Source organism: Thunnus maccoyii, chromosome 1, assembly GCF_910596095.1.
Source record: "Thunnus maccoyii chromosome 1, fThuMac1.1, whole genome shotgun sequence".
NCBI classification, from domain to species: Eukaryota; Metazoa; Chordata; class Actinopteri; order Scombriformes; family Scombridae; genus Thunnus; species Thunnus maccoyii.
In genome coordinates, this window is record NC_056533.1 from 40,154,238 (window position 1) to 40,181,364 (window position 27,127).

A 27,127-nucleotide genomic window follows, 5' to 3' on the forward strand; every position below is an offset into this window, starting at 1 on the left:
TTTTTCTGTGATACAGTAAAGTGGAGAACTGTACCTGGATCTGTAGATGTGATGGTTTCTCCTCCATGCTTGCAGCTCTGTGTGCAGTCTGTGTTTGGATGTTGAGCTGTGAGCTTTTGACTTTCTTCTTTGTTTCCTCTCTCAGCTCCTCGTCACATACCTGATCTGACCTCTGACCTCTGACCTCTGACCCACTGATCGTCACAGCAGAAGAAGACAAACGGACGTCTGTATTCACTTTGTGTGCAGAAAGTTAACCGACACACGTGTTTCACTGTTTTCTTCCTGGAGAAGAAAACACTTGCTTTTTGTCCAAAGCACATTTTCCAAATATAACTATTAATGTTGATGATTTATATCAAAATGTGACTTTTCATTCAAAGTTGAGTTGTGTGAAGGTTGTAGAAATGAGAAACTGACCCTGCGCTAAACTGTGTGTGAATAAACAATATAACTATTAATAATGTTCATCTTATTATTAGAGTGCCATTTTTCTGAATCTGACAATAAAGATCAAATGAAAGCTTCTATTATTATTTATGATCCTTTTTTATTGGACATAACAGGTGATACTGCAGTTCCATTTATTTCTGCCTGAGTAACATAAACATACAAATGATCAACTTTACTTGGTACAACACAAAAACAGGAAATAAGAAACATTTCAAACAGATTGTAAACAGATTGATGATCCTGTAAAAGAGCTTTTTATTGTGGATATTTAGTAAGGCGCTAAACTGTCAGCTGTTTGTCCTCTAATATTCTGTTCACATACAGCCAGAGCTGCAACAATTAGTCCATTCATTGATTATCCATCAACACTAAATTAACACTTAATCATCATTTGAGTCATTTTGAAGCAAACATTTTCTGCTTTTAGCTTCTCAGGTGTGAAGATTGAATGCTTTTCTTTGTCTTACATGATAATAAACAGAATATTTGACTGTTCTGGACTTTAGTTCAGACAAAATGAGACATTTAAAGACGTCGCCTTTGACTCTGTGAAATTACAACCAGCATTTTACACAATTTACACAATATCCTGACATTTTATAGACAAAACCATGAATTGATGAATCTATGAATCATAATGTTTATTTACAGCTCAACATGCACATCCAGTAGAGACACATAAAAACATGTCGCTTTCTGAATTGACTATATGATTAAAAAAAGAACTAATTGAACAACAAATAAGAGTAAAAACAACAAAGAGCCTCTATAGGCCAGCGGATACTTACTGGCATTATGTGTGTTATAGTTAGTCGGCAAAACTCTTCCAACATTTTTAAAAACCTTGGTCACAACTTGACGTTTCAGTAAACTTTCAGCCGCTGGTGGTTTTCTCTCTGAGAGCTTCTGAGTTTCACTGAGACTCATAAGGATCAAAGCCACGACCTCCGAACCTCCAAACAGTCCTCTAACAGACTGAGCTATCTGCTCTGAGAACATCAGCTTCTTTTTTACAGCTTTTTAAATGTCAAACAAACTGTCAGTCATGTGGAAACCATGTTGGTTTAGAAACTGCATTTACAAGCAGTGAGAGATCAGGTTGGTACTAAATAACATGAGAAAGTTTCTCTAACAGGAGGAGACTCATCCTCCTACAGAGAACACAGAGACACTGAGGAGGAACCAGACCAGTGAACTCCAAACCCAGCACACAGAGGCTGAGTGAATGTGGTGTTGAAGGTGTGGAGGTGGATCAGTGTGTCAGAGGAGACTCTGTAGAAGGACAGAGTGCCAGCAGGACAGTCCACATACACTCCTACTCTGTTAGAGACAGAGGAGGAGGAGGAGGAGGAGGAGATGGATGTTTCTATGTTATTGTGACGGACAGAGTAACCATCATCATCAGAGCACTTCAGACTCCAGGACTGATCATTCCTTCCAAACACACAGTCTTTAGTGCGTCCTTTCCTGCTGATTCCTCTGTAACTCACTGATATATTAACGTCTCCTCTCCACTCGACCTCCCAGTAACAGCGATCAGTCAGATCATTTCTACAAAGCAGCTGCTTCCAGTAATCAAATCTGTCTGGATGACGAGGATATGACTGATTCTCCTCCACATAGGTCACCTTCCTGTTGTTGTCAGACAGTTTGAGGAATCTGTTTACTGTGTTTGGATCCAGTGTGAGTTGACAGAAATCTGATGGAGAGAACGAGACACAATACAGCTGCAGTTATTGATCGATCATCTGATTGATGATGACATCATCTTCATCCTCAGTAGGATGTGAATGAGTGATGTCACAGTTTGAAGTTTGCTTTGTTTTGATGAATGAAATGAAAAACACACTTACATTTCCTAAACCTCCAAGGACCTGGTGTCAAGAATCCGACTCCAGCAGGCTGCAGGCTGAAAGGAGGAGGGGGGTCAGAGCAGCACGTTCTCTTTCAGCATGCAAACATGGACGTTACATCGCTCTAGTCTACTGTTTGATTATTCTGTTCAAATGTGGGGTTGGGCTTTGATAGACTTTGATCCAATCTGAATCCAGAATCCCAATCCTTCTGAAACCCTGATTGAATCTAATCAGGTTGAACTTTCAACATTTACAGGAAACTTCAGTTATAAATAACAAAAAGTCAAAGATTGAGTTGAGATGTGTGATCAGCTCTGACAGAGAAAATGTTTCCAGCTCTTCCTCCTCTATCAGACATTGTCTCTCCATACACTCAAAAACATCATTCATGTCATCATTTATTATTAAGCATTTGGATTTCTGTCATTTTCATTCAATCACCACAATTTGAAAATGGATTTATTCAAATCTCATAAAATCTGCAGAAATATTGTAATTCTAAAAATAATGAAATGTAATCAATTAAAACGTATGAACATGGTTTGAATATGGTTGAAGTCAATTAGTTCAAATGTGTGAGATTGGTTTACATATCAAACTCAGGAAGTGGAATTGTTTCTAAACAGATACGTCAGAATTCTTGCCGCCATCTTGACAACCACCTCAGCGCAGCACGAGCGAGCACGAGACACTCGCACGAGGCTGATTACTGGTGAGTTCCATCCATACTCAACGTAGTTCATCTGACAGTTTTCAGTGTGAGTGCATGTTTTATTACTGCAGTTGATACTGTCTCACACATCATCTGCCTATCAAAACCAACCAGGAGGCCACTGTATTTACCTCATGTAATGTCAATAAATTACAATATAAATAAATGAATCATCTCTGAATGTATATAATATATATTATAATTTTAATGATGGAAATAGTCAGTAGCAGTAGACTGAAGGTGTTTTTATGTAGGAAGGTGTGAAATATACAGCCAGAGAGGTGAGCTTTAACATGGACTAAGAAGTGCCAGAGGATCATTTTCAATAATTCATATATTTTTGACACTGCTATTCAGAAACTCAGTAATAGCCAGATGCTAATTTAGCCTGTACATGTGTTGCACATGGTGGATGCAAACCCAAACTCTGCTGCACAACCTGGACACCACCAAAAAAAGAAAAGAAATAGTCAAAATGGTTCATGTTGGGCTTATGATTTGATAAGTAAAAGGGTCATTATATTGTAGAATTACATGTTAAGTACAAATACATTGAGTGTCTGACTAGAACAGTTTGTGTTTTACAGGAACCTAATTCAACATCGTTTGACATGAAGCTGAATGCCAGGGCAACCTCTGACATCTTGTAAGTATGTTGTAAACACATTGAGAACATGTGTAGTATAGTTTACCTGCAGACTGTTGAACTTGCACTTACAAAGCTCTTGTCATGTGTGAACTTGACTGCATTGGTGTGTGGGCTTTATGAGACTTCCCTGCAACAGCTTCATTTAAAGTTGTTTTTTCGAAGGGGAATTATCTGTAACTTCTGACCATCACATGTCTTTTTTCAGCCAATCACATGAGACTTTAGAGTATAATATAATGTGATCATCACATAGTGTGTAGTTAATGACCCCACAACTAATAGGATGTGTTTTGTCTGTGTTCACAGATATGTGAATGTGGCCGTGTAAAGTGTGTGACATTTCATTATCTACTAGGTATGAGTTACTAAAACCTTTCAGGCTCAAACATTTCCTCCATGGCAGCAATTGGCGGTATCCGTGTGTATATGTAGATTGTTCGTGTACGTTCACAAGGTGGAAGAACCTTTTGAGTCACATATATCAAAAACACAGGAATCTAGAAACACCACATGTTCAGTTCACTACATTTTCTTGTCAGGCGTGTGGATGCCAGGAACTTTCAACAGAGAAGGACTATTTTAGTCACGTAAATCAACATCTTAGGCAATATGAAACCATAACCTGTATGTTTGAAGGATGTACTTTCCAGACAAATATATATAACACCTTTAACTCTCGTAAAAATCAAAAACATCATCGCCACAACCAAACCTCATAGGCAAAATCAGTCATTTAAGTAACTACAGCACATCTGCTTTCCTTTCAGTACAGTTTGTGTTATTGTATGACTTTGGTGAATCTAAACTGTCCTTTTTAAAACACTGAAGTCACTATGGAGCGATGGAGGCAATGGAGTTTGGTTTGCTTGGATAGGGCAATATTTTATGATGTAAAGGCAGTTTCCTTTCAGTAAAGTCTGACGGTAAAGTAAAGCGGTGAAAATATTATAACGTACACTTAATCTAATACTGTTTGTTTTAGATGGACCTGTTTTTTAAGTGTCTAAAATATGGTGTGTTGCTGACCCTGTCCACAGCAGCTCATTTTCCGTTTTTGCTTCTTGCATGTTCAAAGTGATAGTTCAAGTTCTTACCTATATAGTGACATTAGCTGCTACTCACTAGTTTAATAGATTCTCCAGTTTGACCCATCAGCTGCTTCCCTGTCTTAAAACACAGTGTTACTATTTCAAGTGTGGACACAGCTGAGAAAAGTTTTTGAAGGATGCACAACACATGTTTTGGGATTCATTGTCCAGGATCTTTTCCCAACCCTCTTGCTTGCTAACTGCTAACTACTTTGTTTCTGGAGCTCGACACAACAGAGCCCTCGTCACTGTTTGTTCTGACAACTTGAAGTTGAAATTGTAGCGTAGTGATACAGTGATGGTAAGAGTGTACTGGATTTCTATCTATGCTAAGTGTGAACTCTTACCATAGATAAGAACCCCAACTATCACTGTCATTAAATGAATGCTTCAGTTGTTGCTCAAATTTCAGTTTGTAAAACTGCATTTTTAGAAACTTTGAACATCACAGTTTGACCAGCACTGGGACGCAGCTCATTGTTCATGTTTTATCCAGCAGGATAGTGAACGTGCAGAGGCAGAGTCAGGGATTGCACAGACAACAACGAGCATCTATGCGATTCGAGTGGAGGCTGCCGGTCCTGAAGATGAGATGTATGCAGATGTTGGTGTTGTACTTGAAGGTGTGGAAGTTCTGCAAAACCTACAAAGTGTCACCTTTGCAAGTCTGATGGTTTTTGTTTCATTGATGTGCTGAACTTGCCGTACCCTAAGGACCTCAAGTGCACGATTGAAGGGTTCAAGAAAATCCTGATGGACCTGGACCTGGACTTCACCAAAAAGTCAAGTATTGAAGATTAAATTCAGTGACTGCATTTTGCACTAATAGATTATTATTTCCCTGTGGGAAAAACATGCAAACAAGTGGTTGATTTCTGCAAGTTTTGCCACTTACCAGAGTGAACTTGAATATTCTGTTTAAGTTCCTTTACTCAAGAAACATGTGAAAGTGGTAGAAAGCTCCTCAACAACTGAGCCTTGTTACAGTCTTCTGAATTATGGTCTCAGAAAATTTCAGAAAATGGATATCAGGGATTTCTTGAATTGGTAATGTGATGTAAGCAGTACAGTCACCATGGTTTACCTGTCTATCTCTAGTTCCACACAATTGTTCAGCACAGTTTGTAAGAGAGTTTCTTGTTGCTACAGAAAGGTCTGTTTATAATATACAGTATATTCTTGGTCATGCAACAAGCAGCAAAGTGTTTAAGGCCGACTGGCCTCACCTGAGCCTTCACAATGTTTTTGATTCTAATTTAAAGATTAGATTCTAGGAATTGTTATGCTTCTGAAATTACTAATCATAGTTCAGGGTTACCTTAAATTAGCCTTTAACTGTTTACATGTCTTTATAGGCATTTGTCTAAGTGGTCAACTGTGCCAAAATAAGTAAATATTTGAAAAGGGAGCACTTTCTTTAACCTCGTGCATGTACGAACGGTATTTTCTTTTGTTTTTCTGTTTTGTTTTGTTTTATTAAATAGATTTTTACTATATTTGTTGTTCACATGTTTTGGTTGCTCTTTTTGCGGGTGTGTGCTGAATGTCAGTGTGTTATGTTGTTGAATGGAAATGGTGTAGTGTGATGTTGTTGTATGGCGACGTTTTGCTGCCTTTGACTTTCTGCAATACCCAAACTGGCGACATGCTCCAAATAAATATTAAATTGTTCAAATGTGAAGGTAATCTGACTGTTTTATGTTTTGTTTTTAATGTATTTTAGTTATTGTTTAAGGTGGGGGGCAGGGGGGGATTAGCAGCCATATATTCCTCATTCCCCATTGCTTCTATTCATCTGTTTAGCGTCGTCAGGTTAGGCTAACCTATTGTTGCTAACTCTGGAGCTAACCCCCATGCTGCAGCATTTACTAACTGACTGACACACTTTAGTCTGTACTGTAAAAAAGACGAGAGAGAGAGAGAGACAGCAGCAGTGGTCGAGCGAGCTAGAGAGTGAATGAAGACAGAGAGGGAGTGCTGGTAGAGAGAGTGCCGGTGAATCAGATCAATAAAACGTTATTTTCTGATTGTTTCACAGTGGATATGTTCTGGAGGACAAATAGACACGCCCACAACTCCACGCCACCCTGCAGCTGAACGCCACAACGCCTGATTGGGTCTGAATACGACCTTACTGTCAACCTTTCCCTCTGTTCTGCTCACATTCACCGTCACTTTTCTGACGATCGCTCTCTCGCTTAAACACTCGCTCACGTACTGCCCTTTTCTTTAAAAGGAGCTACGCAACCTGCAGTTTCCATGGCAACAACACAAGATGTTGACTCGCGTTTTGAAACAGCGCTGCTCAGAGGCTCCCAAATGGTATTGGTTTCTGAATGAATGGATATTTGGCGTTATTTTTGGCATTTACTGTTATAGCAGAAACACTGTTCATAGTTTTCAAAATGATACATTTAAAATACATTGGGTTTATTCATTAAAAGTGCATTAATTTGATGCATTTTAAGTTAATTGGGGATATTGCATAAACCTGGTTATTATTTATTTTAAACACATTGGATTTATTAATAAGAATACATAACCTCTCATTCCTGCTTGTTTAATTTATGTTTGAATTATAAAAATGCTTCATGTTAAGTTTATTAGTTTGTATATGTCAAAACTATGCAATTCCAATGGATGGAAATTTTATATGCAATTGAAATACATAAGTCTTACATATTAGGCCTAAATAGTTTTTTGAGCGTACCTGAGAGTCTCCAGTCTCCACCGTGGATCCTTCAGTCCAGCAGACAGCAGCTTCTCTCCTGAGGCTCCCGGATAATTGTAGCTCATGTCCAGCTCTCTCAGATGGGAGGGGTTGGAGCTCAGAGCTGAGGCCAGAGAAGCACAGCCTTCCTCTGAGATCAGACATCCTGACAGGCTGCAAACACACAAAACAACACACATGTCAGACAGTCTGAGAGTCCTGCTGTGTGCAGTCAGATACAACAACAAACTGTCTCCACACTAACTAACTAACTAAAAGATGAACTGAATCAGGGAGCTCCAGAAAGTTGAGCATCCAGCCAGATGGGAAAAGTCAGCAGCTGAGGGATGATTCAGCAGCATGTTTTTAGATGTGAACCCCCTAGGGGGGTCCGGGGTCATGACCCCCCAGGAAGAAAATGTTTTAAATATCAGCTTTAAAATGTGGATTTACAGTCGATGTTAGCAGGAGGATAAAGAGAAAAACTCACCCTAGAATTAATGTAATCTGACTGCTACAGAAGTAATGTAAGAGGGACATCAGTTCACTGCACACAGCCAAGAGAGCAGAGCCGCATCCAAAAGTGGATTAAAGTGCATTAATCCACTAAACAATAAAGTTCATCACACAAAACTCAGTGTTTCTCAGGTTGTGCTGAACAAAACTCAGGAGACTCAGCAGCACAAATATTCCTGTTCTCCATTTCTCTGTTTAGAGCCCTCAGGTTAGGCTAACCTGCTGATGCTAACGTACTGATGTTAACCCAGTAATGCTAACCCACTGATGCTAATGTTTGTACTTATTGATTCATTGGTTTTATTTCCTCGCCCACTGTAGTGAGTGAATCTGCCTGTAGTGAAACCGGGGCTAACCTGTTCTGCCTCGGCGGGCTCCACTTCACTCAGCTGCCCGACAGACCTGCTGCTTCTTCCCACTTTAACCTGAAAAACAAACTGGGGCTCGGTGCTCCGGTTGGATCCAAATGGAGAGCCGGGGCTAACGTTAGCTGGGAGGCTGGCGGAGGCTAACTGGCTGTGCTTCCCTCCGGTCATGCTGCAGCTAAAGCTCCGCTAGCCTCCCAGCTAGCCCCGGCTCTCCATTTGGATCCAGTGAAGTGGAGCCTGCGGAGGAAACTCCGGGACTGTCAGGATGTAATAGTCCGTGGAAGAGCTGCGGTGCTCGGCTGCACAGATAGGAAACCTCGCGGCTGACAGGATGTACCACTCTGTTTGAAAAAATCTTTTTCTTCTTCTTTCAATCAATCAATCAATCAATTTTTATTTATATAGCGCCATATCACAACAGAAGTCATCTCGAGGCACTTTTCACATAGAGCAGGTCAAGACCGTACTCTTTAATTTACAGAGACCCAACAATTCCCCCATGAGCAAGCACTTGGCGACAGCGGTAAGGAAAAACTCCCCTTTAACGGGTAGAAACCTCAAGCAGACCCCGGCTCTTGGTGGGCGGCCATCTGCTTTGACCGGTTGGGTTGAGAGAGAGAAAGAGAGAGGGAAAGGGGGAGGGGGGGCAGGAGAGCAACAATCACAACAACAACAACAAGCACAAGCATCAATAGACAGGGAAGGATGCCATCAGGACTGTGAAGGACCGCGAAGGTTCGGCCCGGGACTCAGGTTTTCCAGTGAGATGAGAAAGCACAAAAAACTCAGAGGAAGAAGCAAAGTTAGTGACATGCATTGATGTTACATGAATGTATACAGATGGAGAGGAGGAGGAGGAGAGAGGAGCTCAGTGCATCATGGGAAGTCCCCCAGCAGTCTAGGCCTATAGCAGCATAACTAAGGGCTGATCCAAGGCGAGCCTGGTCGGCCCTAACTATAAGCTTTATCAAAAAGGAAAGTTTTAAGCCTACTCTTAAACATAGAGAGGGTGTCTGCACCCTGGACTGAATCCGGTAGATGTTTCCATAGAAGAGGAGCCTGATAGCTGAAGGCTCTGCCTCCCATTCTACTTTTAAAGACTGTAGGGACCACCAGTAAGCCTGCATACTGGGAGCGCAGTGTTCTAGTGGGATAATACGGTATTATGAGCTCTTCAAGATATGATGGTGCCTGACCATTAAGGGCTTTGTAAGTTAGGAGAAGGATTTTAAATTCTATTCTAGATTTTACAGGTGGTTTATAACAGCGGTTTGCGACCAGCGTATTAGGTGCATTACCGCCACCTTCTGCTTCAGACTGTGGACCAAAGATTAAATCCTACACATTAATCCTGTCTGTCTAATAAACTCAAAGAAAACTACTACTGCACCCACTTGGCAGGTTCATTAAAGTTTTAATGCTGAGCTCCTGAACTCCAGTCTTCCTGAGTTCTTCCTTCATAATTTGTCTTTATTGATCATTAGTACAATCTATGATTGCAGGTGTAATAGTCTCCTCAGCCAGCTGGAATAAAATATGTGCACATGTCAGCATCAGCAAAAATGAGTCAAAAAGTAATCGTGTTAAATAATCGTGATCTCAATATTGACCAAAATAATCGTGAGTATGACTTTTGCCATAATCGAGCAGCTCTAGTTCTTATATTAACATAGTGAGCTTCAATCTCAATTTTTCATTTCTTCACATATTTATTTATTATAAAAACATCTTTCAAACTAAACAAATCCTAATTTGATAATAAAATATGAATATATTATATAATGAATATGAATATATTTCACTCTAATAGGTTCTTCAAGGTCACCTGTGTAAAAGTTGTTTCTGTGTTTGTTTTATTTTAGTTCATCTTCTGTTGAGAATTTCAATGAGTTCCTTTAAAATAAGCTGTTGGAATATCCAAGGTCTTTACTCCTCAGTCTTTAGTCTGAAGAGTAAAACCTATCAATAATAATGACATCATAATCCTATCAGAAACATGGTGTAGAGGTGATGTACCCACACACTGCCCTCCCAGCTACAGAGAGATTATTGCCCCTTCCCACAAATGATCTATTGTTAGTCCAGCAGAGACTCAGGAGGACTCATTATATGCTACAAGTCACATTTACACAATTCACTACAAATTCTCAACATCAGAAAATAAAAAGAGATCTTCTCCCTACACAGAAGGATATATATCTATGTGCTGTGAGTCCCCTTACTTCTCTGATGACATGTTTCCCTGCCTTGAGTCACAGATATGTCATTACCAGGGGCAGCAAATATAATAATCTGTGGTGATTTTAACGCCTGGACTGGGGCACAACCTGAAGTCACCAGTAGTCAAGGAGACAGTTTGATCAGCCAGCAAGCTCCTACTATTCACCTCCATCTGACTCCTAGAAACAACTTTGACACTGTAATGAACAGTAATGGGAGGGAGCTGCTACAACTGTGCAGAAGCCTCAGTCTGTATATGGTCAACGGTCGGGTAAGAGGGGACTCTTTGGGAAGGTTCACTTATTGTTCAACTGCTGGCAACAGCACTGTAGATGATATGATCACAAACATGGACCCCTTCTCTTTCACTGCATTCACAGTCAAGCCCCAAACCCCTTTATCAGACCACAACCAAATCACCCTCTTCCTCAAACACAACAATATCACACACACAAAACCCAGCAAGCTGTTCAACATACCCAGGACATACAGATGGGCCCCAGACAGCACTGAGCAATACCAAGAGGCCAGCAATAGTGAGGAGATTACATTATTACTACAAGAGTTGATAGAATAGCCCTACCCTCCCACTACTGAAGGCATATGTGAAGCTGTCCACAATATAAATGACATCTTCAACACAACAGCAAATAAAGATCAATTCAAACTACGTACAAACAAAACAAAAACAACAAAAAAGAACCACTGGTTTGACAAAGAATGTCAAAACCTGAAAAAACAAGTTAGAAACAAACAATCATATACGCCTTCAGTATTGTGAAGCACTTAAGACACAAAAATACAACCAGAAGCAAAAAGATAAAGCATAGTGAGAAACAGCTGTGCCTACTTGAAGAGAGTATAGAGTCTAACTGGGACTTCTGGGACCAGTGGAACTCTGTCTGTCAGTCTGAGCCTGAGGAGCTGCTCATACAGGACCGAGACACATGGACTCAACATTTTCACACCTTATTTGGACCAAAACCACCAGGAACTGACTGACAAACCAAACAAATACTGGAAAAACTACTAAATATGGAATTGATATTCAAAGACCACCAGAACCTCCTAGATTTCCCCGTTACTATCAACCATCTGAAAACAAAACTGAAGACCCTCAAAAGCAAAAAAGCGTGTGGACCTGATGGGAGACTGAACCAAATGCTGAAATACAGCACAGAAAAATTCCACTTGTCTATTCTAAAATGATTCAACCTAATTGTGAGTGTGGGATATTTTGCTGAGAGTTGGAATAATGGTCTTATTACAGCTATATTTAAAAGTGGAGACAGATTTGAGCCTCAGAATTACAGAGGGATGTGTGTCAGCAGCTGTATGGGCAAGCTGCTCTGTAGCATCAGCAACTCCTGTATTATTTGAATTTGAGACAGAGAGAGAGATTTGATTGTATTTGACGAGAGAGATTATATTATTAAATTCTCCAAATCAGTACAGTCAGTAAACTTTATGACATAATTAAATAAATGTATGTCAGTAATAAGTGTGGAGTAAAAACTACAGATCTCTTCGGTGAAGCGAGAGGCGTCTTTCAGGGCAACAGCTTTCTCCAACTCTATTTAACATCTACATTAATGACTTAGCAGTGCTGTTGGAGCAGTCTGGAACCCCTGCTGGCCAAATTCTTAACAATAAGGAAGTTAAATTCCTGCTCTATGCTGATGACCCACACAACAAGGACTACAGCAGCACCTGGACCTCCTGGAGCAGGACTGTCAGAACTGGGTCCTGACAGTCAACTTTAACAAATCTAAAAACATCATCTTCCAAAAGAAGGGGGGGGCAGCTACACATTTCTCTGTTTTCTATTTCTCTGTTTAGCATCGTCAGGCTAGGCTAACCCAATGTTGCTAACTTTGGAGCTAAGCCCCTTCACTTTTCCAGCAGTTGTGGAAACAACAGACGTGACTTTTCTTGGTCTTGACGAGCTGCAGCATTTATTAACTGACACACCGTCGTCTGTACATTTACTGGCAGACTGACAACTTCCTGTTAACCTTTTCTTCTGCTCCGCTCGCATTCAACCTTATTTTTCTGACGCTCTCTCGTTTAACCACTCACTTGTTTACGCTCTGCGCTATTCCTTAAACTACCTGCAGTTTCCCAGGCAACAACACAGACGTTCACTCACATTTCGAGACAGCGCTGTTCAGTGCTATTGATTTGTGAATGAATGGATATTTGGCGTTATTTTTGACATTTACATTTTTTTTTTGGCCTGGCGGGGGTTCTCATTGGCCTGGCGTCCCACCAAGCCTGTACTATTATAGAAGAAACACTGCTTACAGTTTGGTTACACCTCAAATTGAGCCCCCAAGACACACTTAAATTTCAGGCACTACAAACCCAGAGCTGAACCCCCAAAAGACTCAACTGGTCCTGAGACTGATCAATAACACCCAATACTGCTCAACCTCAGACCAGCACTGATCAATAACACCCAATACTGTTCAACCTCAGACCAGCACTGATCAATAACACCCAATACTGCTCAACCTCAGACCAGCACTGATCAATAACACTCAATACTGCTCAACCTCAGACCAGCACTGATCAATAACACCAAATATAATAACATCAGAGTGGGAAACTTTTAGAAATTTATATGTTAATTCCAAACTTTACGAAGTCAGACGACAGTAAAAAGCAACAGATTCTATCAAACATGCAGCAAACTGAGGAAACTGAATGTGACAAACAATCATCCTGACAGTCTATTGTACATGTGGTTTAGGGCTGTGTGACATGATATATATCATGTGGTGAGAGAAAAATGTCTCTATCGTTTATATCGTTGTGACTAATCAGACTCTTTACAGCAATATTTTTCGTCATTTGGAGTCTGTCCATCTTTTGCACAGATTACATTGATGAATTACTCTTCTTGGCTTTTTACTTGCACTTACAGTAACGTAACAAGTTCAGTTGTCGTTAACTCTCCTCTGCTGTGCTTTACACATGGAGGGCTAAGCCCCGCCCACGCTGAGAAAGCGCAGAGAAGCAGCGAGACGGCGACTATAAATGACAGAAAAACGCAGTACAGACTGTCTTTATTTATGTGATTTACCAGATGTATATGCACTTGTTTAATTTCAGCTCAGTCTGAGAGTCTCTACTGAAGTTTGCTGTCATTTATGGTTGCGTTACTATGATTCACCACGGCGGGGCTGAACCCTCCATGTGTGAACTCGAGAACTCGAGTTGAAAACTGCACTTGTTACGTTTCTGTAAGTACAATAAAAGCTTTGGAAGTAAAAAGCCAAGAAGAGTAATTTAATTTAATCTGTGTAAAGGATGGACAGATCGCCCGGCCCTACATATAGTTATTTTATCTGTTCCATTATCTATTGTTGTGAATGTCATGTTATTGTTGTATTTACTTAATTTAACATTGCAATTTTACATCGTCCTGCCAATGCAAATACTGTTCAGTAAATGTGACTATATAGTAGAGCAGGGCTGGGCGATAAGACCAAAATCTTATATTCCATCATAGCACATTTTAATTCAATGAATAAATAGTTGGTCATTGCCTTTTACACAGCATGCCAGTGTTCCACATTCAGAGGTGAAAGGTGAAAAGTTTGCAGCCCTGATAAATGTTCATAATACTTAATAACAATAATTGGAACACATTACAAAGCATTTTATTAAGATTTATAAAGTCAAGTATCATATCAATCATTGTATAAAGTGTTATAATCACTTATCACTCACCAAGTTGTTTAATGACTCACTTTTGTTGATCAAACATTTATATAAAAGTAAAATAGAAATAGAAATAGTTTCAGGTTTTATCTATAATTTGAGTGTTTAGTGAGTTTTTTGGGGAAACATTAGTGAAATGTAAATGTTCATCATTCAGTTGTTCATTGTCAGACTGGAAACTCAGTTCATTGTCTGTTATGACTCGTTAAACTAATTAATTAGTTTTACAACATTTTGTATTGATCTTGCAAAGATTTTTATGATATTTTTTCACTTTATTAAAGCAAACAATGAGCACTTATAGTGACTTATAAGCAGCTTGTAATGTATTATATCTTCCTATTCCTCAGGAATTACATTACTTCACTTAAAGCACCCAATGACCAGTTAGAGTCACTTATAACCATTTTAATGCATTACAACAGTGATTATTGATGCATTATAAAATGATTATAATGTATTACAACTATGAGAATTATAATACACTATGATACTTGCAAAACATGTCAGTGAGTGACCAGCAGTTATGAAGTATTATGATTCTTGACCTTATAAGTCATTATAAAATGCTTTATAATGTGTTCTGATTATTGTTATAAAGCGTTATGAATATTTATGAGTGTTTATAACTATAATTATACAGTGTTATAAGCAGATCAGATTATAACACATTATAAGTATGTTTATAATGCATTATAGACATGGGTACATTTCAGATGAATAAACATATCAGGCCTTTTACATGTTATAGTACATACACATTAGCTTTTAAGCCCATTTCAAATAAGCACAAACTGCCTTACGTGCTTTCCCAGCACTACAACAGCAGCTTAGCATGTAGCACTTAGCCTAGCTTCTAGAATGTAATTAAGCCTACAGTGGTTAGCGGCTAACAAGCTGCATCAGCTATATTCTCATCACATCACACAAACATTATATCCTGACTGGCTTTTTGCTTCACCATACCTTTCAAGGTAAACTAACACTCCATTAAATGATTTTGGAACAAAATCTTAATGCTAACCAGCTAATCTCGGGTGACTAACTCACCAGGATAATCCATTAATTTGGAGGGAAACGCCCGCCAGAGTCCCGAAGATTCTTTTTCCACAGCCGCTCTGCAGCTTAGCAGTTTTCTCTCTCTGGCAACACGCCAGCTCCACTCGGTCTACACTTATTTAAATCTGACATTAAGCCTTATTTTACTCTTTCCAAACTAACTCATTTTAGCCAAACACTCGTCTGAGTAGCTGCGTTGCAGTAACTGAAGGGAGACTAGAAACTTCTCTATGCGCAGCCGCCTAGCTAGCATCTACCGCTAGCATCTACCATCAGCCTGCATGTTGAGCGTTTAGGGAACATTGGTAAATTGTAGTTTCTACTGACTGCAGTCTGCATCATCTGCATCCAAGCAGCAACCTCCGGAGCTGAAAAATGAAGCCAATACAGAAGTGCCAAAAACCTTCATTCTATCTAATGGCCTATAGGGGGCGACGCCACTGGCTGCAAAAAATAGACAATAAAGAAGTGTATGCTTCAGAGCATGGCTATGTTGTGATTGACAAGTCGCTGCCATGGTGACAACATTTCTTAAGTAACGTAAACATGGCGTATAGGCGTAGCTGCTGCTATTTCACAGTGTGTTTTCAGTTCATTAAAGTTAATTGTAATATTATGGTCACCTAAAAAAAAGTCTTGTTCGGTGTTTTTTGAAATAAAAGACCCATCAATGAGTCAGATCATCAGTTTTTCCACTGAGTGCGTTTTGTTTTAACGGTCTTAGGCCTGTTTTTCGCTAGCGAAAATTAGCATTAACATTATGACTGTTAACCATAGATTATAAATGCACCATGCTAACCAAGCTAGTAGCTTGCTATGGTCAGCTCCACCTTCTCTTCCAAATATGGTCATTTCTGGCTCCAAAAATCAAACATGGCGACGGCCAAATCCAAGATGGTGATGGTCAAATCGCTACACTCAAGGCTTCAAAATGGCAGTTCGCGAACCAATTGGTGATGTCACCGTGACTATGTCCATATTTTTTACAGTCAATGTCTGCATCATGAGGCATTTAGGGGACATCTGTAATTTGTATCTAGAGAAAATAACCTCGGTTACATAAATGTACAGTAAATTCAAGAAAAATATTTCCAAAATATTTGCAGAAATGAGGGATATATAGTATATTGGTGAAGAAAGAAAAAAGTCACCTACATTTGCCTTATCCACTAGGTGTAAGTATAGGGGTGTACAGGTACATGTATTTGTCCTGAACTGTTGTGATACAGACGTTCCGGTTCGGTGCATGCAAGTGTATGAAGAGTACGCTCCGTTACTCAAACAATTACTGAACAGAGAGGCGATAAAAACATTTGATTTCTAACGTGGTCAGATAGCACGTTGTAAGAAACAGCTCTGAGAAAGAAAAATGTAGTTCAAAGAAATTTCAAAGAAGTTACTGGCTAATTATCACGTAATTACAGTGGAAATCGCTCGTATGGATCAAAAAAGTCAAGACAGAATCATTCCTATACAAATGCTGTTTAAACAATTCTCTGATAGAAAATCAAGTAGTCTGCTTACAGTGTGCATTTACGCAATATTGCAATATAAGCAATATTGCAATTATACATCAGTTAACAACTGTTGTATAACAACAACAAAAAAAGATATAAATTGATCATATTATGGGTACCTGGAAAACAATCAGTTACGTCTGTAGACTCCTATGTAATGAAACTAGTTTACTACTCCAGCAAGTAGGCCGACCCTTAGTAACGACCAAGCAACAGAGACGATTTCTAGTCCCTGCTGAGTCAGCCAGCCAACTTGAGCTAATGCTTTCTGGAGACTGTGGGATTTTCCAAACTAAATAAATGCCACTTGTTGGGCCTCAAACCATGAGGTCACACAGAGAAGGCCTACATGTAACCTGTGAGGCCTGACCACGAGGTGCTTGTTCCTTTGTTTCCCCCGAGACAAAGGAATAGCGCCAAAATGCTGCTTACAGACAATGGGAGTCCATTGCAAACTCCATTTCCAAGGATGCTTTGTGATTTTCACACCTCAGCAGGGAACAGTCAACATACAGTCTCTCATTGGCGGAGACGCTCCTGCACAGCGGAGCATCCTGATGACGCAGCCATGACATCACCGCCCCTTTAAAAACTGAACGTGCCCTGAAGCACATGCCTTTCCCATGTCACTGAGCTAGGGGTAACTCCTGTTCCTCTGTTAATCAGCTGACTAAAGGGGGTACCCCACACACGTGCTTTCCCCTCATCGAAGACTCCCCTCGCCGGACGAGATGAGACTTCGCCCGTGTTCACCCGAACACATTCCCGGATCCGAGAGAGACCGCTGCTGCAACCAGCGTCCTCAAATTCCCTCGAGAAAGAAGAAACTTCTTCACCGAGTCGACTCTGCTGTTCTCTCCGCGACGCCGCCGAGAGCCAGCTGCCGTGCTTTTCGCCAACCGTGTGAGAACAGCCACCGTCTGCATCCGAGCCAAGGACAAAGCCGGACATAAAGACGGACGACACACACACCCTGCTCGCTTACTGAAGCGACCCAAGTAAGAGGCATAAGTCTGGGCAGAGGCAGTGTTAGTTGTGTGTTCTTATCAGCATCAGTTGCTGTTGTTTAGCATTTAGCTCTTAGCTTTTGCTATTGTTTGTTGTGTTGTTGACGGACCGCCGAGTCCATTTTTCCTGCTTTACTCTTAGGAGTATTTTAAGTTTGCTGCCTGTTTAGTTGTGTTCACCACGCTAGACTGTTTTGTGTTTGTCCCGCTCGGGACTACTGCTGTGTTTGTGCCATCGTGTGTCAGGAAGTAAGTTGCTTTGTCGGTCAGAAACCAGACAACGTGCGTTACAGACTGCCGTCCGTACGCGCACTGTCTGTGGACAAAGGAACCGCTTCTCTTCCTCTCACGATCGCTTTCTCTCCTTCTTCCTTCTCTCTTCCAACTAACACACGCGCGCGCACACACACATACACGCGCTGACATCTTTTTGCACATCTGATGGTCAGATAACGTCGGACAAAGCTTTGCTTTGTCTTTCTTTATCCGCCATCAGACACGTGTGTTTTTCACAGAATTGGGTGAGTACAAGACACCGACTGCCAGGCGGCGCCATATTGCTTCTGTCTAACCAAGACACCGCCATATTTCTGCAATCCGGTTCTCGTGTGACGTGACTTCCTCCCATAGTCACATCCGTGTCGCAGACCGACGACGTCATCACGTCAGGCCCCGTCGCCATCTTGTCACACACGCACACACATACATGCGCACACATACACACACATGCATTCCCCTGCATGTGTCCAACCCTGTACATAACTGTTTGTGTTTGTTTGGTAGAATTAGATTTTAGAATAGTTGTTTATTGACTGAAGCATTTGTTAACTTTGTTAATTTTGCTAAGTTTAATAAACACTGTTATATCTTTAAAGAGACATTCTTCTGTCATTATTGTGTGTAATATTGTGAAAAGTGGCTGATTGAAGGAGTCAGAGCTCGAATTCACCCTTCTTTGTTCACCCTTGAATGTTGATATCTCTCAGATATCAACATTCTAGGTGAACTCCCATGTATGAGACTACCTTGTTTGGTTATTGGTCCCGGTTTCCGGGTGGTGCCCCGTATTTGTTAATTCATATTAATAATTCTATTAATTGTTATAATTAGTTAATTATCCTTGATAATTGATAATTATTGCAAATAATCAACTGTGTTCCTCACAGATCCAACAGTTGGTGCTCGAATTATTGATTAATAATAATTAATTCATAATGATCTATGATAATTCATAATTATCTATGATAATTATGAATTATTGCTAATAACCAAATGCACTACTGCCCGTCCCAACACACATATATAACCACAAAACTGCTTTGCTAGCTCAATCTTGTTGTAACTAAGACATACGCTGAATTTTTTTTTTTTCCATGACGGGTAACGATAGAGTAGAGAACGGTTCGGGTTTTTCAGTGTGCGTGAAGGTGTGTAACTCATTCCACAGTCTCAGAGTTCAATCCACCCAGTAAAGGGTCTGTTTTGTTTTCCCCACAATCCCTAATCAGTTCAGTTCAATCCAGTTTCACAAACATAAAAGAAAGACAACTCAAAACTGTGTACTGGGTTTTCACCGCGATCCCCCCACAAAACAAAACAAACCAAAGGCGCTAACAGAGCAACACAGTACATAAAATAAGCACATCAGAAACGTCAGATAGGTCGGACCATGGTGTTATATATATATATATATATATGTATATATATATATATATATTCAAACTTTACAGTTGTGGCTGAAAATGACAACAGAAATAAACAAATTTGCCAAGTTCACATATCACCACAATGCACATCAACCAACAGTCGTCTACCCAGAAGTGACAGTTGTTGTTAGTGTGACGTCATGGTCTATAGTTCTAATGAATGGCGGAGTAATATTTTTTAGTGAGAGGCTTTTTTCATTTGAACACGGCTAGGTGTGCTGTCATACTGATTTGAGCTTGTTCTAAATGTCTAGTTGACCAATCAGATTGCTTGGTCGGAACTATCTGTTGTATAATTTGGGTCTTTTCATACATGAAAACATATGGAAAAAAAGATTTGAAACTATGTTAATTCTATTTCCTTTTTACCTTACTCCCATAGTACACGTATGATATTTATAAAATAATTTTTAAATTATTTGTATGAAACAAATATTCATAAAAAAAAACAAAACACTATTTGTGCTTTGCTGAATAATGTATTTGTATTCAGGCACACCCCTAGTGTGGAGGTGTGGGATGGGTGTGTTTGTAACTGCCGTGAAACAATCAGAAAATAATGTTTTCTTCCTCTCATTCACCAGCTTTCTCACTACCACTGCTCACTCTCCTAATCCACTTTCTAGCTCGCTCGACCACTGCTTCTCTCTCGTCTTTTTTAAAATGAGTTGGCAAAGCCTAACTTTAGTTTTAACATTATCAAATGAAGAGAAATGTCCTCCCCTCTACCTAGTAATGTTTCAGTCTTCCCTCATGACAAGGTTGTACAGCATTACAGGTTGTGTTTCTCCAAAAGTCGATTCTGGTTCAACTTTCTCGCTGCTGTGCACCTGCCCTCGCCTGTCCTTCCCAGCAGCCTAAACACACAACGCTGCCAGCAGGTGACCTGAGGCTGGTGATGTGTGCATAATGAAATCATGACAGGAAAAATGAAAGGAAAGAGTAATTTTCTCTCAACAATAAACATCGTCTCCTTGAAGTTTGTGACAAACTGCCAAAAATGAGCAAACGTGATGCAGCAATTACATGATAATCTGTGTGAGAAATGAAGAAAAACAAAATCAGTCATAATCATCCACTTATAGTGATCAATTTGACCCGGATGGAAGTGATCACTATAAGAGATTTCCACTGTACCATGAAATTTGTGGACCTGTAAAATGAAATGTTATCGAAATCTGAAAAATCATCTGAGGTATCAATTAATTCAACAACAAAATCAAAAGAAAACAATAAAAATCTGCATGGAAAGTAATTCGCTCTACTATCCTCTAATAGTCCTTCAGATTTTAAATGTTCATCTGTTAAAATGGTTGATGGATCCTGACCTGAGAGTTTCCAGTCTGCAGTGTTGACTCTTCAGTCCAGCAGACAGCTGCTTCACTCCGGAGTCCTGCAGGTTATTATTACTAAGGTCAAGCTCTCTCAGACTACAGGACTGGGAGCTGAGAACTGAGGACAGAGCTGCACAGCTTCTCTCTGAGAGGTTACAGTCACTCAGCCTGGAGAGGAAATAAAAGGGAAAAACAAGTAAGAATTTATTTGTTAAAATGATAGCTGAGTATTTAAATAATGATGAATAAATCCAACTATCTGTGTACTTACAGAGTTTTGTTGGAGGCTTTGACCACTGGCAGCAGCCTCAGAAGAGCCTCCTCTGAAGCAGAGTATTTCTTCAGGTCAAACACGTCCAGATCTTTTTCTGATGACAGTAAGATGAAGACCAGAGCTGCCCACTGAGCAGGAGACAGTTTATCTGTGGAGAGACTTCCTGACCTCAGGTACTGTTGGATATCCTCCACTAGAGAACGATCATTCAGTTCATTCAGACAGTGGAACAGATTGATGCTTCTCTCTGCAGACAGATTCTCACTGATCTTCTTCTTGATGTACTCAACTGTTTTCTGATTGGTCTGTGACCTACTTCCTGTCTTTTTCAGCAGACCTTGTAGGAGAGTCTGATTGGTCTGCAGTGAAAGACCCAGGAGGAAGCGGAGGAACAAGTCCAGGTGTCCATGTGGACTCTTTAAGGCCTCGTCCACAGCACTCTGGTAGAAATGTGTTGATTTGCCTCTGAACACTTCAGACAGCCGGGATATTTGTTCTTCTGCCAGCAGATTGACTCCAGAGTTGACGAATGTCAGATGGACATGAAGAGCAGCCAGAAACTCCTGAACACTCAGATGGACGAAGCAGAACACCTTGTCCTGGTACAGCCCACTCTCCTCTCTAAAGATCTGTGTGAACACTCCTGAGTACACTGAGGCTGCTCTGATATCGATGCCACACTCTGTCAGGTCTGATTCATAGAAGATCAGGTTGCCTTTCTGTAGCTGCTCAAAAGCCAGTTGTCCCAGAGACTCAATCATTTTCCTGCTCTCTGGACTCCAGTGTGGATCTGTCTCAGCTCCTCCATCATACTTGATGTTATTCAGTTTGGACTGAACCACCAGGAAGTGGATGTACATCTCAGTCAGGGTCTTGGGCAGCTCTCCTCCCCCTCTGCTTTTCAACACATCCTCCAGAACTGTAGCAGTGATCCAGCAGAAGACTGGGATGTGGCACATGATGTGGAGGCTTCGTGATGTCTTGATGTGGGAGATGATGGTGTTGGCCTGCTCTTCATCTCTGAATCTCTTCCTGAAGTACTCCTCCTTCTGTGGGTCAGTGAACCCTCTGACCTCTGTTACCATGCCGACACACTCAGGAGGGATCTGACTGGCTGCTGCAGGTCGTGTGGTTATCCAGAGGCGAGCAGAGGGAAGCAGTTTCCCCCTGATGAGGTTTGTCAGCAGCACATCCACTGAGGTGCACTCTGTAACATCAGTCAGGATCTCATTGTTGTGGAAGTCCAGAGGAAGTCGACACTCATCCAGACCGTCAAAGATGAACACAACCTGGAACTCTTCAAACCTGCAGATTCCTGCTTCTTTGGTTTCAGTAAAGAAGTGATAAACAAGTTCCACCAAGCTGTACTTTTTCTCTTTCATCACATTCAGCTCTCTAAAAGTGAATGGAAATGTGAACTGTATGTCCTGGTTGGCTTTGTCTTCAGCCCAGTCCAGAGTGAACTTCTGTGTTAAGACTGTTTTCCCAATGCCAGCCACTCCCTTTGTCATCACTGTTCTGATTGGTTCATCTCTTCCAGGTGAGGCTTTAAAGATGTCTTCTTGTCTGATGATTGTTTCTGGTCTGTCTGGTTTCCTGGATGCTGTTTCAATCTGTCTGACCTCATGTTCATCATTGACCTCTGCAGTCCCTCCCTCTGTGATGTAGAGCTCTGTGTAGATCTGATTCAGAAGGGTTGGGTTTCCTGCTTTAGCAATCCCCTCAAACACATGCTGGAACTTCTCCTTCAGGTTAGACTTGAGTTTATGTTGACACTCTGCAGCACGAGTTCCTGAATGAACAAACAACAAATGAAATCAGTGAACATGTAAGTGTGTCTGTATAGTTTTTCCTCCTCCATCAGTTTTATTCAGCTCATCAGTGGAGGACAAACAGCCTTTGATGTGATGCAGATGTGTGCAGCATATTTACAGCAGAGTTTGAAATATAAACCTCTCTCATGTTGCCTCCATCATGTTAAATCTGTTAAAATCCTCTTACTGCTCTGCAGACGGTCAGCCAGCTCCTCCTGCTTCATCCTCCTCAGGAAGTGCAGTGTGATCTTCAGAAATGCTTCTCTGCTGCTCCTCCTCTGTTCTTCCTCCTCACCGTCCAACACCTCCTCATCCTCACCCTGACTCTCTAAGCATTCTGGGTAATCTGGACTCAGATTCCTCCGGACTTTCTTCAGTTCATTCTTCACAAAAGTGACGATGTTCTCCTCCAGCAGCTGGAACAGGAAGATAAACTGAACATTTAATTTAAACTGGTAGAACACAACATGTGATTCATCTGTCAGTCAGAAGGTCTGCTGGTCTAAACAGAGCAGCATGGACACTGTTAGGACCTGAATGGTACTTTAGTATTTCATCTGTGGTTGATGGAGTTAAAATTAAAGGTGTGTTTGTAAATGTACCCACCGTAAATATGGAGTCCAGGTGTGTTTGATGCTGCTGTGCAGACCGATCACTGGGAACTTCTGAGCTCTGCTGCTGAACTCTGTGGAGAAAACATCACATTTAAGGACATTTAATGACACAAATCTGCACACAGCTTATTAAAGCTAAAGACCCATAGATGTTCTTGTCAAACTGAATAATAATCAGTGACAAAAGCATTCAGTTAAAACCAAAGACATGAAGGATTAATCATCAGTTTAAATCCTAGAATTAAATAGAAATCTTTCAGAACAGAGTGACTGATGAGTTCAAATTCCTCCAGTGATGAAAAGAGGATGGCAGGCGACTTGGTGATGAGTCAACAGAAGAAGAAGGAAGTGAGGATGTTCTACAGGAGTTCTATGGCTCAGTAACAATCTGTGCCAACCTCAATAACTAAAGATGGAACTATAAACATCCCAGTTCACCCATCAGATGGATGAACACAACATCAAGCAGCTTTTACTCTGTACAGACTCTGTTAGGGGAGGTACAAGGTGATCCATACATCTTTAAAAACTGTCCCTGGTGCTTTATGTGTTTTCAGAGATGTTTTGTCATCAGCTTCCTCTTTTTGTGTAATGCTTTCATCCATCCATTGTTTAGTATCTTTGAATTTTGTCAGAGTAAGATTTCCTGTAAATTATCTCTCTCTTAAATAATCTCCTGTCCATTTCCCATCTGATCCATACAGATCCTGATAATAATTTTAAAAACATTTCTGATTTGAATTGGGTCATTTATTTATTTTTTGTTTATTTGTTTAGAAGAGAGGAGGAGAGAAGAAGAAACAGAAATAAAGGTATGAAATGAAACTGGTATAAGCTGTGCCTGATGGAGCCGGTAAGAGGGTTCAGGGATCAGGTGGATTAATATTGTAATTATATTAATGTTTTGTCTGTTAAATTGAAGAAGATGAAATAAATAAAGTGAAAAAGAAAACAATAAATCAGAGCGCAGAAACAAAGTGAGGAGGTGTGTTACATGTCAGTGTTGTCCTGCAGAGGGCAGCAAACACCTGCCAACACTGAATAAGAAGCTCTGTGAGAGAGGGAGCTGAGTCTTTCTGAGATGAAGATGTTCCTGTCAAACTGAAAAATAATCAGCCGTCCAATCACAGCTTGGAGGCAGCACCATGGGCGGAGCTTATCAACACCAGCAGAGGTGAAGTCAAACATGACAGACAGCCTTTCACAATAAAACAGTTTCCTGTGGGCTGAGGGACAGAACTACTGACTGTATGTTTAGTTCCATTTGTGAGACTGTTTGCAGTTTTAATGAGATGGATTGTGCTGCATGAAAGAACAGACAAGACAACAAACACTGAAATGTAAAACACCTTTTCACTTTGTTTTCTGTGTTCTGGTTTGATTTTGATGTGGCCTGAGAAACCTTCATTGTCTCTTTACCAAAGGTTTTCATTAATTATGACACAATAAACACTTACATGAAAAGGAAACACGTATACATAACGTGCATTGTATCTCATTTTCTTTCTTTCTTTGATTTGTCTTTAATGAGACATTTTAGATTTTTTCTCATCTTCCATAAATATAAAACATTTTTGTCAGTTATCAATCTGTTCAGTCAGTTTATCAATCCTGAGATCAATATTCTGACCTTTGCTCAGCAGGATCCATCTTTGAAGCTCCAGACAGACACATCCAAGTTAGCTGCTGCTCTGATTATTGGATGTGATGTTTTCAAAGTTACACAAACATATTGATATAGTGACCATGTTGGTGTCTTATAACACTGAACTCTTTGACATGTGACTGTTGCACAGGTGGACACTGTGATGTCACTGCTGAAACAATATATTGATTCCTCTTCTCAGGAGAGTCAGATAATAACAAACTTCAGTTTTACATTCTTACCTTCCATCATCAGGTTGTCCGTCTTCAAAGCTAATATGACGACCCATAGAGTCGTCACTCTTCATGGACACACAGCTGGGTTCAGGAGAGTCTGCTCTCTGCTGCTGCATCCTGATACAAACAAACAATTAACAAATCAAAGAGTTTAAAAAGATGAATTTTGACCAGACTGTCAGCAGCTGAAGTTTTAGAAGCAGAATGAAAATCAGTAAGAAGACAGTGGATGAGAAACGTTCTCCTGTTCATCAACATGTCGTCTGATGAAAGATGCTTCATCTTATCGATTAGTTGACTAATCAGTCATTGAGGTCTTTGTTAACACAGAAAGTTAGTAGTTCATTCTGAGTTATTGTGAGTTATTATTCAGTAGTTGAGTGTCAGATGTGACAGTGAGTGTGAATAGTGATGGTGGAGTGATGTGAGTGGAGAACAGTCATGGACAGTTAGAGATCCTCATCTCACCTCTGAGCTTTGGTCTCGCTGTCATGTTCCCCACACAGAGAGCTTTTAGAGGGAGGGACTCCCTCCTCTCTGTCCTCACACTGATCCATAGCAGAGAAACACCTTCACACAAACACAACAACAAGCTCATTCATTACAACAAGCTGCACATCACACAGATCTGCACTGCGGTCTGATGTCATGTCATTCTTCATTCCACCACCAGATGGAGCAAAAGTAAGAAATTATTTTAAAGATTTCCTCTGAGCTTCAATGTTTAAGAACTTAGTTTGAGAATGTTCCAGTGACTTTACATTCACCATGATGGAGACGCATTTCAGTTTAAATGGAGATGACCTGGTGGTGGAGTCAGCTACGTGGAACAAGACATAAAAATACTCACCAGGTGAATTCAGATCCACATCAGTCACAGAGTCTTTGTACCTTCACCTGCAGAGGAAACACAGAGAGAAACTGCTGCTGATCCTCCTTCATCAATCTGAGGACGCTGTCAATCTATCAGTTTTCTCTGCAATAATCTGTAATACTTATTGCTGTTTTAGTCAGAAACGGCACTGAATTACTTCTATTACATTTAAGTGTAACTCCAATAAATTTAACAGACAGTTGAATCTAATAGTCGGGTTAATGATGTAGTTTTAATGATGTCCAATAGAGGGCATTGATCAGCTGTAGAAGGTTCAGTAATCAGAAGAGACAAAAAGGACAAAAAGTAGGAGGAAGAGAGACCGAAGAAGAAGAAATAGATTGAACTTGAACTGAATATTGATCAGATATGAACAGAAATTAAAGGACAATTTATTTCATTTGTCTTCAGTTTGGTATTTGGATTAGAGCTCGGAACAGAAGGACACATCTAAATTAATTGTTTATTTTATATTATCATTATATAACATTTTCTTCTTATTAAGCACATTTAAGTGAAACTGTGAAGGGTGAATTCATCTTTTTTGTTAAAGAGCTATTAAGTCATCAGTCTTATACAATGTAGATACTGGTGTTTATTATTTCATATGAGATTTTATTCTCATTTCATAAGAGAATAAAATCTGTCTGACTCAACATAAATTATTATTGATTTATATACAGCAGAAAAAAAGATGTTGCTGAGTTGAGGCATCACAGTTTAAACTCTATTCCAGAAACAGAGTTTAA

At 40.2% G+C, this 27,127-nt stretch overlaps 1 protein-coding gene across 1 annotated transcript; it reads right to left on the reverse strand.

Annotated features, from left to right (window-relative positions):
• Positions 1–528: 528 nt before the first annotated feature.
• LOC121897196 (NLR family CARD domain-containing protein 3-like) lies at positions 529–26,120 on the reverse strand. The gene is made up of 9 exons (XM_042411564.1): positions 25,981–26,120; positions 25,511–25,569; positions 23,616–23,694; positions 23,197–23,425; positions 21,193–22,987; positions 20,916–21,089; positions 7,469–7,642; positions 2,307–2,362; positions 529–2,152 (listed from the first exon to the last, which is right to left on the reverse strand). Exons 1-9 carry the CDS (start codon positions 26,059–26,061, stop codon positions 1,605–1,607), a joined length of 3,195 nt encoding a protein of 1,064 aa, XP_042267498.1. The 5' UTR covers positions 26,062–26,120; the 3' UTR covers positions 529–1,604.
• Between the last annotated feature and the right edge of the window lie 1,007 nt (positions 26,121–27,127).

Excerpts from the sequence above, each read along its gene's own strand:
- LOC121897196 (XM_042411564.1), bottom strand. The coding sequence starts at position 26,061 with ATGGATCAGTGTGAGGACAGAGAGGAGGGAGTCCCTCCCTCTAAAAGC. Across the intron at positions 23,695-25,510 it reads GGACAACCTGATGATGGAAG|AGTTCAGCAGCAGAGCTCAG; the intron begins GTAAGAATGTAA and ends TTTTCTCCACAG. Across the intron at positions 21,090-21,192 it reads AAAGCCTCCAACAAAACTCT|GCTGAGTGACTGTAACCTCT; the intron begins GTAAGTACACAG and ends TTTCCTCTCCAG.